This window comes from Barbus barbus, assembly GCF_936440315.1.
Source record: "Barbus barbus genome assembly, chromosome: 26".
In the NCBI taxonomy this organism is placed as follows: Eukaryota; Metazoa; Chordata; class Actinopteri; order Cypriniformes; family Cyprinidae; genus Barbus; species Barbus barbus.
In genome coordinates this window covers 12,718,561-12,734,749 of record NC_136754.1, presented here as the reverse complement: position 1 = coordinate 12,734,749, position 16,189 = coordinate 12,718,561, and the positions used below count along the sequence as shown (strand labels likewise).

Sequence of the window (16,189 nt, the reverse complement as noted above, 5' to 3'; positions counted from 1 at the left end):
AAAAAAAGGCTCTTGAGACAAAAGCATTAGCTGGATGTAATGTGATAAAACAGATGGCTACAGCTCCATATTGGTAACAATAACAGCCGTGATGAAATGAACTGCCAGCACAGATCTTGCCTGACATCTACAGTAGGCAGTATTGAAGAAATCATACTTCAGATACATGTCAAATATTTCTCACTGTTTATAAGAAATAACATGTATCTGGTTGCAAATGTAGTATCCAATACATCCTGTATTAGATGCTCCATTTGCAACCAGTTGTTTCTTCAACAATTACAGACTTATGAAAAAACTACGAGATGTATTTAACCCACTGTATTACCATTCAATAAATTCAGGAAACATTCATGTGCAATATTAATGTAACAACTATGATGACTCATTGTTTTGTTACTGAATAATTAATATCAATAAAAACGTCATTTTGTTAAACCCAAGGTGACTAAATAGAAATACCAGCACTGCAGGAGCACTTTTATGCTGATGAAACACACAGACGTGATGGCAGAAAAGTTCTTCACATTAAAATGCAATCAGACAGGAATATGAGCACATTGCCACAGAGATCGAAGCGCAAAATACATTCACTCCACACGGCATCTGCTGAGCAACAGCGTCCTTACAGCAGATTACACAAGGAATCTCATAGACCACCTGGGGCCCGGAGCATGCTGGGTCTCGTTCGTGCTAATATCATTAGTGTATGAGTCAGATCGCACTGGGTGCATGTTTCTATGGTAACTGGGCAGCACTACCCCCCCATGTTCACCTTTACACAGCGAGTGAGAGTTTTTAGTGCTATAATGAGGAAACGAAGTCTTAAGATAATTAAACTGTGGCAACTGTGTTGCTTCACTGTTTATATACAACAGTTTGAAAGCTACAGCTATAATTAAAAAAATCAAAGTTAAAAATATTACCTTCTGTCAATCGGTAAATAGTACTATAATGAGACAAGTATCCTTTTAATGCAAATACCAGCTAGTCTCCAAATGTGAGTATATCTTGCAGTATGACAAGTACTCACTGTGGCATGGGAGATGGTGAGAATGCCATTTTTCACTGAGCACTTCCTCCTCTGCCACACTTTGCGGATCCTGAGAAAAAAAAAAAAAAAAGATTACATCCTTCCTTAGATTCTCTAAGATGTTTTAATAATTGGAAAAAAGCAGGAATTTTTTTTTTTTAAAAGAATTCAATTTCAGTTTTGTCTCATCCAGTCTTCAGTGTCACATGATCTATTAATTTAATTTCTATTAAAAACTATTAATTTCGTACTAGACCACACTGAAAAAAAAATCTTACTGAGCCCGATCTTTTGAATAGTAGTATGTTAGATAACATCTTTTCTATCAAATTAACATAAATGAACATTCAAATGATGTAGTAATTTAAACATAACATGTGTGCCTCTATTTCTTTAAAAAACGCTTATTTAAGGAGAGTGCCAATGTTACATCTATGTATATGTTTATACTCTATTTATTTGAATGGCTTGACATTCAAGCCTGAGAAAGCAGAGCTCAGAAGCAATGTGCTAATGTTGAATCAATTAATTACAGTGTAGCCAAGTCCATTAGGCACGATTAAGAGACAATTAAGTGGCACTACAAAGAATATTCAACAACAACATCAGACTATATTTCACGTCAAACTGTGAGCTCACCCATCACTCTTCTTAAACAGATAGCCCTTCTTCTCACTGCCAAACTCCTTATTGCCCTGCAGCTGGTGCATACTGTAACCGCTCTGCTTGCTCTGAGAATCCTGCACATCACAAAAACAAAAAAAAACAGCCATAATCTAATAAATAAAAGTATGACATGATTATAGTTTGAGTAAAAACTTCAATTCTTTCTTGTGCGATCAAAAGTCTGAAACTGCATTAAAAGTCTGGGATTTTTATTTTTCATTAAAACTGAAAAGAAAGTTTTTTAATTTTGAACAAAGAAAAAAAATTATTCTAGCACCTAATGTAAATGTTATATGATAATAATGTGTAATTCTACATTATTAAATTAGAAAAATGCAAAACTAAAGGAAAATTAAAAGCATTTTTAGTAGCGCTTTCAGACTTTTGAACAAACATTATACATAGAATAAAAAGCAGTCTGGCAACATTAGATGTTACTTTTATGAACTTACTCTCCTAGACTTCAGTTGGAAGGCAGTGAAAGGGAAAAATGAGGAGAGGAGTCAGAAATGCAGATGTCAGATTATTATTATTGCAGCGTGCATAGAATAAAAATAAGAGCGAATCTAAAATTATACAATATTCACAGCCGCGTTTGAGGATAATACAACACAGAACATTGTTATTCAATCGAGACCAGAGACATCCGGTTCAAATGGACACCAACTCCAAACAAAACACATAAAAGATCAAACGCTGGGCTCTACAAAAGAGCTTGTGTTGTCACTGCCTGACCCTCATGTCCATGTTTCCTCTCTCTCACGAGAACGAACGTGTACGCTTGCACACAAACACCGAAAACCTACCCCACATGTCTCACCGAGGCGGCAAATGTCATGATAAACTGGACATAAAAAGCAAATTCACATCCGGACTCATATCTTAAAATATCGAGAACAGCATGTAAATCCATTTTTAAATTCTACATGACATGGAAGGAATTGGCACTATTAACTAATTATTCTCTGTGATCAGTAAATAAAAGACAAAAAGTTCTCATCAAACCATTTTGGATTAAAAGCAGAGGATATATCCTCCGGTGATGTACCTACCTCTTTCTGGTCCAGTTGTAAAGACGATTTAATGAGGTCTCTGAGAGCTGTGAGCTGTTTTTTCTCTTCGTCCTGGGTCTGTTTTATCTGACAATACAAATTGAATGTGTTAAAATACAGGGCGAAATAAGCAATATAAAACAAACACCTCATTTTAAGATGTTTGGTAACAGTAAACACTCTCTCGAGAAGGCATTGCTAGTGAACATTTATTACATGTTCGAAGGAACAGTTTGATCTGAGCTATACTTTTTTCTGTCTGAATATGAGATCATATTTTACTCTCATAGGCTCATATTAATAATGCTTGTCTCATGATATCATATTTAATATAATCATAATATTCTCACAAGTAGAGCTGCATAATAACTGAACTAACAACATATTAACAGAAAAACAGCAAAAAGAATTATAAAATGAAAGGTTAACTAACATTATAGAGATCAGCTGCTAATTTCTCTATATACTGCTTCAACTTGTCAGCTGTTTTCAAGCCGTCCTGGAAAAAACTGAGAAAACACAAGAAGAGCAAATGAAAGACTGTAAGGCATTTGTTCAGCACCACATAAAATAATGTTCAAATGTTTGGGGTCAGTAAGACTTTTTCTTAATGTTTTTGAAATAAGCTCAGCAAGGCTATATTTATTTGATCAAAAATCAATACAGTGAAATATTACTACATGTTAAAATAACTGTTAGTCCAATTTATTTGTGATGACAAAGCTGATTTTTTTTTGTTTCTTTGTGAAAACCGGGATACATTTTTTTAAGGAACCTTTGATGAATAGAAAGTTCAAAAGAGCAGCATTTATTTGAAATAGAAAACTTTTATAACATTATAAATGCCTTCACTGTCACTTTTGATATTTTGTCCTTGCTGTATAAATTGTAAAAAAAAAATTGGAACGGTAGTGTACATTTAATAACTGTGTACAATTTCAAATTCTTTAAAGGTAATATATCGCCACTTCACACCCTTAATACGGATATCTTAACCAATCTAGGAGACAACTCTTAGGAATTACAGTAACAGACCGTACATCTGTTACAAGAAAACAGGATTCTGGGACACTCACTTGCACTGTGCATGATAATACTTGATGAGATTCTGGAGGAGATCCACTCCCTTCTTGGTCTTAATCTCGTTCACTTTGATCAGGTACTGTTGGGAACGATGGACAATAGACACTGGTGTGTTAACAGGAAACTACATCAACGCTGCACCCTTCTAAACACACACATGCATGCTTTGAAGTGGTTAAAGTGGCTCAGCTATAGAAATTGTGTTTAAATGCTCCACCCTACCACATCTGGTATAAAACAGATATATAAAACAGAGGAGACCACTTTAGTCTGCATCAGCTGTTATTATAATTTACACAACAGTTCTTTCTGGTTCTCGATTCTGATTGGCTCTGAGGAGTGCAATATTCTAGTGATATCAGAACAGAAACTGTTTTGCCGTTAGTATCACTCTGCTTAGAGTATTTCTCACAGCGACTGTCATGGCGGATGTCCAAATCCACTATAATTTTATAAATAATACAGTGTTTGTGTCACGGAATGTAGTTTTAAGCATTTTTTAGGCAAGAATGTACTTGTTTAGACTTCAAATATGGGGATTGTTAAGAAAGATAACATCTATTTGAAAATTTGCTTCAAAGGTTTTGGAGATGTTAGCTCCAGTTTGTCAGCGGCCATTCAGCGCTCTTGAACCCAGTGAGAACAACCTCACCTCGGCCAGATCTTCTGGAATTTGCCGCTGGCTCTGATGTGTCTACATTATACTTTTTTTGCTTGCATTAAAAGTGTATCTGTATATTGTTTTGATTAGGAAATCCAATTTTATTAAAAGCTGTTTTATTTGATTGAGCCTTGGAACTGTTTTTGATTAATTTGATGATTAAATGATTATTCAGCATTAAATTGTTGCTATAATTTTTTGTTTTGATCTCAAAGATGACCAAATGCTCTACTGCAGACCTGATCTCCAGATAAATTCATCTTGGATAAACAGTTGTGCTCATAAGTTTACTTTTTACTTAAGTAAACTTCTGAATGGGGCCATTTTTATAAATTCAGTTATTATTTTGTCTTGTGGAGTATATGTAACTAATTAAAAAATAACATGCAATTTTCATGATCCCTCTTATTTTGTTTCAATTATTAACATTTTGCACATTCTGCAATGGGAATGTAAACTTAGCGCAACTGTATATGTGTATACAATATGTATATAAACAGCAAAATTCCATGTAAAATTATGTTTAAACATAAAGCTGGTCTGATTTCCTGGTATATCTATACTCAAACATATTCTGCACCTGAAAATACAAAGCCCACTGTTGCTTGACTCATGAATAATAATCAGGTTATGTGAATGGATGGTTCAGCAATGTTACCTAGCAACGTCAGAATGGCCTAATTAATATTCATGAGCTAAGACACTGCCAAGCCATGATGTCTCAAGCAGCCGCTTCAAAACTTGCTCCAGAGCTGCTGAGTGAAACACGAATGCATTTGAAAATCTCCTGGCAACACCTCAAGTTAGAGAGGTCGTCACGGCAGGAGAGAACAAGAAACAACCTGAAGTTGCTGAACAATCAAAACTACCATCAAGCTAACTTCTCTTGGTGAAACAAGAAGTAAAGAGACAGAAACTTTCAATTTTCACAAGCCCACACACCTCACACATCTGCAGTTGAAAGATCCTTCGTTCCTTCTCCATCTCCTCTGCGATCTCTGCACCGGTGATCTCTGTACGGATCATGCCGTGCTGCTTGGCATGTTCCCTCTTCTCCTTCTCAATCTTTGTGCTACAACAAAAAGGCAAGAAACAGAAGATGACAGAGAAACAAATAGCTTAAATTCAGCTAGAGGTTACCGCAAATGGCTCTTTGACTATGATGATGATATATTGAGCATAGCCATAAAACTAATGCTCCAGAAGAAAAAGCCATGCATTAAGAGCCTTGAAATGCATTGAAAACTTTTGAACAGAATGAAGATGAGTAAATTATTCTTGTTTTGCCTAAATATCATATTTTTTCATTTAGTACTGCCCTTCAGAAGCTACAGAAGATACTTACATGTTTTCCAGAAGACAAATTAAGTTAAATGAACCTTGATCTTCAAATTAAAAAAAGTTTTCACGCCCCAGCTCTTAATGCATGGTTTTTCCTTCTAGAGCATCAGTGAGCGCTTGAACCTTCTGTAATAGTTGCAAATGAGTCCCTCAGTTGTCCTCAGTGTGGAAAGATGGATCTCAAAATCATACAGTCATTGTTGGAAAGGGTTCAAATACACAAAAATGCTGGAAAACCAAAGAATTTGTGGGACCTGAAGGATTTTTCTGAAGAACAGCAGGCAGCTTAACTGTTCAGGACAAACAAGGGACTCATGAACAACTATCACTAAACAAAAAAAAACACAGCTTTGGATCGTTCAGGTAACACAGTATTAAGAATCAAGTGTATGTAAACTTTTGAATGGGGTCATTTTTATAAATTCAACTATTATTTTCTCTTGTGGACTATATGTAAACATCTTTTATGTGAAATATCTTATTCAGGTCAGTACTAAATAAACAATAACATGCATTTTGTATGATCCCTCTTATTTTGGTAAAATAATTAAGATTTTGCAGATTCTGAAAGGTGTATGTAAAGTTTTGACTTCAACTGTATCACCACATTCCATTAAACAACATTTTGTATACATGACAAAAGAATATAAACACACAATAAGGACACTTACAACTTGGTCTCATAGTCTTTCCAGGCCTTGTCGAAAGGCTTTTTAAGATCCTGTGTTGGGGAAATAAAATAAATAGTGCAGGAATCAATTAGGTTTAATGTGCAGAGTTATAGACCATTTTTCACAGTTGTTAAACTGAACACATTATTATACAATATAAAGCACCAAAGAATCCAAGAGATTTGATCACTACTCTGAAACTCACTGCGCTGATGTACAGTAGTGACTGATATGGACTGTGGTAATGCAATTGCTTTATCAGATTTTCCCACTCTCTGGAACCTATTCTCTGGACTTAATGAAGTTATTCATTTTGCTACTGCCCAAATGTTCATCTGCTCAAATAATAATTAATTGATCATGAAACATTTGCGGATGTTTTGGAGTGTGTTACTTTACCTGAGGTGTATCAGCTTGCTGGCTTCTTAGAAAGGGCATGAGCATTACTTTGTTTACATCATGAATATATTCATACTGCTGAAGCAGAATCCAGAAGCTTACAGCAGTTTTTGCTTCTAAATACGTGTAATTCAGAGCACAGAAAGATGTGACAGGTCCTGCTCTGCACTTTTATGTAGTTTTTCAGTCCTATTTTTAAGAGTTCCCATCTATTGTGCTGTGTAACACATCAAATAAAGCTGGAAGCTTGAAGCTGAAGCTGGACTTTTATATATATATACGGGTGGTGATGGCGCAGTGGATAAGACACATGCCTTTGGTGTGAGAGACCCGGGTTCGAATCCACTGTGAGACACCAATGTGTCCCTGAGCAAGACACTTAACCCCTAGTTGCTCCAGAGGCGTGCGACCTCTGACATATATAGCAATTGTAAGCTCACGCTTTTGGATAAAAGCGTCAGCTAAATGAATAAATGTAAATATATATATATATATATATATATATATATATATATATATATATATATATATATATATATATATATATATATATATATATATATATATATACATAAACACACACACTTTTTTTCCGGTTCATTTAAAATCTAACATTTAATCTTGACATTTAATAGTGCCTCCCTGTATCCCATATTATAACATTTAGTGTTTAACAACACCATCGTCTAACACTCACTTATATTTCTATACATTAAATTGCATTAATTAATTAATAATAAAGATAATAATAATAATATTATAATTAATTAATTTAACAAATGAATTTAATAAACCATATCTGTAAAAAATCTTAAAATAGACATCAACTTTTCTGTACTTTCCATAATAATCTGCATTTAAAATGACAGATTTTAGTTTTAAGTGTATCCAAATTATTTTGGATAAATTCTTTTTTCATTAAATTATATTATTTACTACTCCAATAACAGTAAAAGAATACAGATTAACATTAACATTTACTTACACAAACATATATATATATATGTATATATATATATATATGCACACACATACACACTTTATTGAGCTCTGCAGTAATTCTGATGCAACTGAATATAAAAGCTGTCTTGTGTTTTGGTGTTTTGTCTTGATTTCTTAATAGAATTTAAGAGTCTCTGAGTGAGTTCTGGTTACACAAACAGGAGCACTGGTGTAGGCGCTTTTTAATGGTTTATAAGGCGTCTGTTCCAGTGCAGGAAAGATTTTAGAGAGAGCTGATAATGTTCTCCAGGGACAGCCCTTATGCCCTTCAACTGCCTCTGCCTCTGTCAATAAGAGCTTTAGAGAACGGTTTCGTTTCCGCTGAGTAAGAGGGTTAAAGAAAGAGAGAGACAAAGTATGAGCGAGATAAGAGAGTGAGAGCGAAAGAATGGGGGCTGGTAGGTATGTATCCTCCGTCTACTGAGCAAAAAAGTGAAGCCTCATCACTTCCACTCAGAATTTCAGCTGATGCTGCAGAGGCTCTTATCCTGGGTCATGCTAATGTGAAAACAATCAGACAGCCTTTCCAAAACCGCTCAGTGTGAGACGGCGCAACACTTAGTGTAAGTCATTTTCACAATCACTACATGTTTGCCTTCATGCCTGAGACATCAACAAGCGGCTGACAGGGGTGGTCAGTCTGACGCCTGAGCTCTTTACCTCAGTCAACCAGTAAACACTTCAAACCGACTGAGTCAAAGGGCCTTAAACACTCCCACACAGTTTACTAGCGCTAACAGCGGCCATTCCTTCGGCACTGTGTTTTATAGAGGACAGTGGCATGAAGAACCCTGTAATTTAACTCCAACCAGATTTACAGTGTGCGTTTTTTGGTCCAAAGGGATTCATTTAAAGCGGGTATGGAGCAGTAAATTAGGGCGTTCCTCAGAGGGGGCCTTTCCAATTAGTTTAGTCCAGAGACAGCAATGTAAATCTTACCCCCTTCACTCCCTTTAGATCTCCTTTGAGCAGAGAGTCCAGGGTGAAGATGACATTGTGGCTGAGACTCTGGAGCTGAGGAGAAGAATCAGTGGAGAAATCATACAGCTTGTGATCAGAAAACTTTACAATAAATAAAAATGAAAAATGTTTAAAAATGTAAAAATAAAACAAAATAAAATAACATTTTAAGACTAAGAAAATAAGATAAGAATAAAACTAAATAAAAATTCCACTATTCCTCACCAGGTTCTTGAGGAGAGCAGCCAGTTCCTTGACAAGGCCAGAGAACTTGATGAAGGCTGTTCCCAGATCAGAGTTATCTCGGCTGATGAAATTGCTGCCAAACTTGTCCAGTGCCTGCCCGTAATTCTCCTCATTCTGCACATGCTCTGAAGAGAATAAAAACAAACCATGCATCCAGTCATCAAAAATATCTTAATTTGTGTTCTGAAGATGAACAAAGGCCTTACGAGTTTGGAATGACATGAGGGTGTGTAATTAATGACAGAATTTTCATTTTTGGGTGAACTATCACTTTAATAGGTGTGTTTGACTTGAAGCAGCACTGTGCAGACCAATCGGTGTAGGACATCAAAGTACCGCGAGAGCGATTCAAAGCTTACGGAGCTGTTTGCTCTCTAATCGCTCTCATGGTACATTGATGTCATACAGCAATCAGTCTGCTCAGCACCGCTTCCAGACGAACACACCTATTTAAATAGCATAACCTATTTTAACCAATAATAAAGGAAGAAAAGAGAATTCCACAATTCCCTGTACATCTGTCAACTAGAACAGCTTTCTGTGTAAATCTCAGCCCACAGGATGTAAACTAAACCAGTAATAGCCCTTCCAGTACAAACATGCACCTCACTGGGCACAGACAAGAGAGTGCGGTCAAGATCATCAGCACCCGCAGGAAAATAATGGAGGTGCCGATTAACAATTTGTCCATATAAAAAAAACAACAACAAAAAAAAAAACATCCACACACAAAACAGTCTTTTGTTTAATAAAGAACATGAAACGAAGTTGTATTATTACCATCTTTAGAGTCGTATAACTTTAGGGTCTCCATACATTAGGAAACAGTATTGACACCACCAGCATCTGGGACTGATTCATCATCTTCCCCTAGTTCCACACCGGGACCCCAGCCCATGACAGAGTGACATTATTAGGTAATTTGTCTTGTTGAGTGGAGTCAAGACATCTGGTACCCTGAAATAGGGGACTGTCACTTTCTTTAAACGAGCAGCTGGGAGGGTTTACTGCTGCCTTTTTGGACTCAGAGGAACCTAAGGGAACCTCAGAGTTTTAAAGGTGCTAATTTTTATAAGGTCTTATAGGAGCTTATAAATTTCTCTCAAATGCACATACGGAAGTCCAATGTATGGACTTGACATTCCAAGTTTGACATTGGAACTCAAAAACGTATTTTATATTACTATTTTCCACATTTTAGAATAATAGAGAAGTCATCAAAACTATGAAATAACACAAATGGAAGTGTTATTGTGTAAAATGTTTCCTTTTCTGTTTTTATTTTTTGATCAGTGAAGCACTTTGCAATTTTGAGCTGTGTTTTATGTATGAAAGGTGCTACACAATTAAAATTATTATTTTAATTTGATTTATATAGAACCTTGAATGCAAAATAAACACTACTACTATTTATTATTCATTTAAATTTTTAGATTTTATTCATAAATTACATACATTATAACTATAAATGATCACATATTTTACTAGTGCTACTAATATTTATTATTATTTGAATAGCACCTTTCATTAATTACATTTTTACATCAAGTAGACATTAATTACACAATTACATACATTTAATACTAATATAAGCCATTAGATTAAAAAATAATAAAATCATTGCAAACATAAATTTCGTTAACTGTCGAGACTTCTGAAGGTAAGTAGATCGTGCATGTCACAGACGGATTAAAAGATCGTAGACAGATCTAAACAAGACTGTAAGCAAAGTGACATAAGCAGACCTCTGCAGTTCAACAGAGAATAAAAGCCCCATGCCAAGTGTCAAGAGCTCAGGTATTAATCCTCAGGAGCCGATTAGAGTGCTTACTATACAGTCACATCTGATTAAACAGGATCGTGACACAGAGGCCACCTGCAATGCACACAGCAAAGAGTCGATAACACAGCGGGAGCCGGTTTACATCCTCTGCCTGCCGCCACAGTAACGCTCTACACTTAATAGCATAACATGAGATGCTCCACACTTCAGGAAGACATAAGTAAGCAGAGTGATGTGCATCATGAGGAGTGACATTCAGCTGCAGCTGGTGTGATTTCATTCACAAACCCAAAAGGTGACAATCTGCTGGCATTTGCTGAATCATGATGGGAGTGTCTCTGCATTGCTGAAGAGGTGTAGAGGACAAGTGCTCTCTAAGGGATACTGAGGTCAGAGAGAGGTCAGCCAATCAATCTGATCAAGCACTGCAGCTCACAAGAGGAAGTCTTACATATCACATCACTGAAAACCGCCACATAGAGATCTGGTACCCAGAAACAGTGGACTGTCAGCTTCTATAAATGACCAGCTGGGAAGGTATCTAGACCCAGAGGAACAACCTGAGGGAATCTGAGAGCATTAAAAGTGCTCATTCAGGTTGATGTGCAAACCATTAATGAACCAAAAAATTCAGTTTTTTATTGCTGACCGTTTATGTCTTTGTAATCAGCTTTTAAATCTCTCCAAAATGCATGCATTTATATGTATGTATATATATATATATATATATGTATATACTATATTCTAATAATATATAATATAATTATATATTATATATATATATTTACTTATTTATTACTTGAAATAACACAAAAGCAAGTACTGTTGTGGAAAAAAGTGCTCTTTCTAAAGTTTGATGTCAAATCGATAAATCACGATTAATCACATCCAAAATAAATATAATAAATAAGAAATATTTAAGAAATAAATATATTTCTTAAATATACACAACACACACACATATATTATGTCAACACAAACTTTTATTTTGGATGCAATTAATCGATTTGACAGCATTATTTTGATTTTTTATTTTGAATTATATTGTGAAGCACTTTGAGACTTTGAGCTGTATTTTTGGTGTTATAATAATAAAATATTATTAACATTTTAAAACTAGTAGTATTGCTGCTATTAATAATAATCATCATAATCATAATTTCTGGAATTTCTTATTCATTTCTCGACTGGAAGCCCTGTATAATTAAGCAGCTTTGAATCCCAATCAAATGCAGCTCTTAAGACTCCTTTGATTTTAATAAACTCATTACAAGCTAACTGATCAGACAGCACAAGAGCCAAAGACATCTGTCTGAATATGTATGGCTGTAGCAGTGCTTTTATCATCTTTTTAGCCTTTTCATACTTTTATAGTCTAGTCGTCCATTGTGACCTATCTCTAGGTCACACAGCAGCAGAACACATTCATCTGTCCTGTTTTAGAGTCCTAAATATACTTACATCCACACACTGTTTGGTTCTCAATCTCCAGCCCTGATCCCAACTTTGCAAATGTCAATGTCTTTGTCAATTTCCGATCCACAAGAGACGACTGAGTGTAAATATTAGGCATTATGAGGCCTTGATCAAACAGGCACCGATACTTGGCATATGGACTGTGTGCTTGGTCAATAGGAGAGGAATGACATTGAAGAGTTACAAGCTGATAAAGGGCAAAGAAGGGACTGGATGCGCCAAAAACCACTCATGAGATTGTCTGGAGGATTTCCTGAACTTTCATGCTGATTTACCCTTGAGGGCATGTAAGCATTTGAGTTTCCCTAGAAGGAATGGGGGAAGAGATGGTAGCAAGGAGCCTGTGAAAAGCAAGCGCTATGACTTCTCACTTCAGGACTGTCGGTTAGAGTAGCACTTCATCAGGAATTTGTCAATTAAACAAGTCGAGAGTCACTTTGGCCTTTTTTACAGCCATGCATTGTATCAAAAAGTAACTTTCTCTGGAAATTTTGAATCATATTTTAATATTTCCAGAAGTACTGTTGAAGAGCTGGGTCAAAACTCACCTTGACCCGAGTTGTAGATTGCTTTGACGGATTTCTTGACCTTTTGTAAAGCTGTTCGGTCCTGGTCCAAAGCCTGGAGAGGCAGACAAAAAGAGAAGAGACGGGGATGGTTATAAAACACAGCTAAAAAAGGTCTGTGATTCATTTATGATTCATGATCTTAGAATTCCAGAGGAACTGCATCACTGGCCACACCTCGAGGGGCAAAACCAAACATTGGGAATCTGGAGGCATTTCAATGCTCATATGGGCCAACAGGTGGAGAAAATGCCAGAGATATTCCCTGTAAGACCAAAATTACAACTAGAAAAGCAGCTTATACCTTTGTGAACTGCAATATTTATACTGATTAAAAGTAAGTCAGCCAACTAATAAATGTAATCGACATTGGACAAGTTCTCCTCAGAAAAGACAGGCTGGAGTGGCTAGACAACTTAACATACCAGTGACAGACCCTTGACACGCAGTTTCCTAGCAACCGTGGCAGCACGAGGGAAAACCCCTCGACCGCGCTTCATTGTCTTGGGGTGGATATCATTTAAAAAATCAAAACCGCTGTGAAACTGAGAGCGTAGCGAACAGGACATGCTCCTGAGGGTCTCAGCTCATGGAAATCTCTTCAAACATTTTGATGAATGACAGTAAACAACAGAGTGTCAACGAATCCTGTTTCCTCCAAGCAGCCCACTGACCGTCTATCTACTTGTTCCTATCTTTAAAAGAAAGAAAACATGTATGAGTTGCTGGGAAACATGTGAACGCTTTGCTTTACTCTTATACACGCTTTGAACTTGTGTCCTGGCTGATGTCCTCCTCCCTCCTTGATTCTATCAGATGTGTGTCTCTCTGGATGAAAAGGAAATTATGCAAAGGTACAGAATATAGGCAAGCTGACTCATAGCAATTAACTTGTTATCACTGGAATAAAAGAAAAAAATATGAGTCAACTTTTGGCAAAAAAAAAAGTATTTTGCGAATTGAATTTGTAATGCATTATAATGCATTCATGTGCTCTGTTTCAGCTGGTGGCTAACAGATGTGCGTCTTAACAGCCACAGCTCCCAACACAAACACACTCCTCCCAAGGACACACACACACCCAAACGTACCCAAAAATAATCTGTGGTGTCTTTAAAGAAGCCCTTCAACGGTGATTAATGAGAAAGACAGAGCTTAAGGCCACAATTTGAAAGCAAATCCCTCAACATTCACGACAGCTCTCTGAAAATAAAAAGTACAGAGGACATTTTCAAAGGCCTTGGTGAATATTTATACATATCAACTACTAAATGAATGTATTAAATGCTTTATCATGAATTGTGACGTTATTAGAATAATCAGTCATACATGTACGCTACTCTTACTTAGAATCAGTAAGAACTGAAAAAAATGTATACTATTTTTTTTTTTAGCAAGGACATATTCGATCAATTCAATTGAAAGTGACAGTAAAGACATTTTAGAAGTTTCTATTTCAAATAAATACTGTTTCAATTTTTGTTTTTCTAAATAAACAGTAACACTTTACAATAAGGTGTCATTTGTTAACATTAATGTATTAACTAACATGAGCAAACAATGAACAATGCATTTATTACACTACTTATTCATCTTTGTTAATGTTAGTTAGTTAGAAAATGCAGTTGTTCATTGTTTGTTCATGATAGTTCACAGTGCATTAACTAATGTTAACAAACACAACTTGTGATTTTAATAATGCATTAGTAAATGCTGAAATTAACATGAACTAAGATTAATAAACGCTGTAGAAGTATTGCTCATTCTTAGTTCCTGTTTAGTAATGTTAATTAATTAACCTTATTGTAAAGTGTTACCAAATAAACTTTCTATTCATCAAAAAATCCTGAAAAAAGTATTAAAGTTTCTACAAAATATATTTTTCAACATGGATAATAATAGGCCATGTTTTAATAATAATAGGCCACTGATGTCCTGCTATATGTTTAGAGATGAGTTGTGTTTCTATAAACCACTGATTGTGTTCATGTACCTCCTCCTACAGTGAACACAAGGCATGCTGAGGCAGAGGAATAATGAGCATTTGCACAGCTGTGGCACACTGATCAAGAACCTGTGGTGATGAAAGTAGTGGTTCTGAGCCACTCATGTGATAAATGATTTCCCTCTGTGGCCATTCTCTCATTTTCTTGCAGCTATGTTTGGACATCGGTACACCAAAATTGGACTGCATACTGCGGTCCGGGGAGAGACAGACTCGTCAGGTCGAGTCTTCAGAGCTTTTTTTTTTATCCCCAGTCATTTCCCTTGTTATTTCATTGTTATGAGCTACAACGCCCTGTAGCTATACCAGGATTTAAAGGAGCACGGGAAACGTAAAAATTGTACTTGGAAACGAGCACTTACAAGCTGTTACATCCATCGTTTGTAAAAACGAACAGAAAATCATTTTCAGTAATGCACTTAGCAGGCAGCACTACAAACAAACATTTAAAAGGCAACTATAATTCTTCATAAAGCATAACTAAACATTGCCTGTTTTAAAATTAAACTAGAATATATATATATATGTATATATATACTGCTGCTTAACATCTTCCAGTGATCCAAAAAGAAAAACGTCTTAAAAGCTTAATGTCAATACTTTTTCTTTTTACAAATACAGTAAACACTAATATTGTGAAATATTATTACAATTAAAAATATCTATTTTCTATTTTAAAATGTAATTTATTTCTGTTATGGCAAAGCTGAAATGTATTACTTCGGTGTCACATGATCCAGAAATCATTCTTATTATTACACATTTCTTATTAACATCAATGTTGAAAACTGTTGCTGTTTAAAAAATTTTGTGGAAACCGGAATATATTTTTTATAGGATTACTCATGAATAGAAAGAAGTAACCGATTTCAGCCACAGCTTCAGTGTCTGTTTGTTGTGTAGGGACGGGATGCTTGGGATTCTAGAGAGCATTTACATTTATTCATTTAGCTGACGCTTTTATCCAAAGCGACTTACAACTGCTATATATGTCAGAGGTCGCACGCCTCTGGAGCAACATTGCTGTCTCACAGTGGATTCGAACCCGGGTCTCTCACACCAAAGGCATGTGTCTTATCCACTGCGCCATCACCACCCCATCACCCCATCACCATTTAATTGGACAGAAAGTTTGATGAGAAGCTGAAGTGCAGGGTGATGTCATCAAAATCGTTAATCCATATTGGCAGAAGTGAGAGACTGTAAGTTTTGAATGCTTGTATCTTTTAAATGCAAATTTTGTTT

At 35.8% G+C, this 16,189-nt stretch overlaps 1 protein-coding gene across 2 annotated transcripts in view; it reads right to left on the bottom strand.

Moving 5' to 3' along the window:
- LOC306846339 (arf-GAP with SH3 domain, ANK repeat and PH domain-containing protein 1-like) overlaps positions 1-16,189 on the bottom strand; it is a 46,169-nt gene that overhangs the window by 16,302 nt on the left and 13,678 nt on the right. For both annotated transcript variants that reach the window (XM_079379654.1, XM_079379653.1), the window contains exons 4-13: positions 12,922-12,994; positions 9,094-9,239; positions 8,848-8,922; positions 6,508-6,557; positions 5,438-5,567; positions 3,828-3,913; positions 3,185-3,260; positions 2,752-2,838; positions 1,673-1,773; positions 1,034-1,103 (exon numbers count right to left, since the gene is read on the bottom strand). In XM_079379654.1, the coding sequence (XP_079235780.1) occupies positions 1,034-1,103; positions 1,673-1,773; positions 2,752-2,838; positions 3,185-3,260; positions 3,828-3,913; positions 5,438-5,567; positions 6,508-6,557; positions 8,848-8,922; positions 9,094-9,239; positions 12,922-12,994 (894 nt within the window). The remainder of the gene's footprint in view (positions 1-1,033; positions 1,104-1,672; positions 1,774-2,751; positions 2,839-3,184; positions 3,261-3,827; positions 3,914-5,437; positions 5,568-6,507; positions 6,558-8,847; positions 8,923-9,093; positions 9,240-12,921; positions 12,995-16,189) is intronic.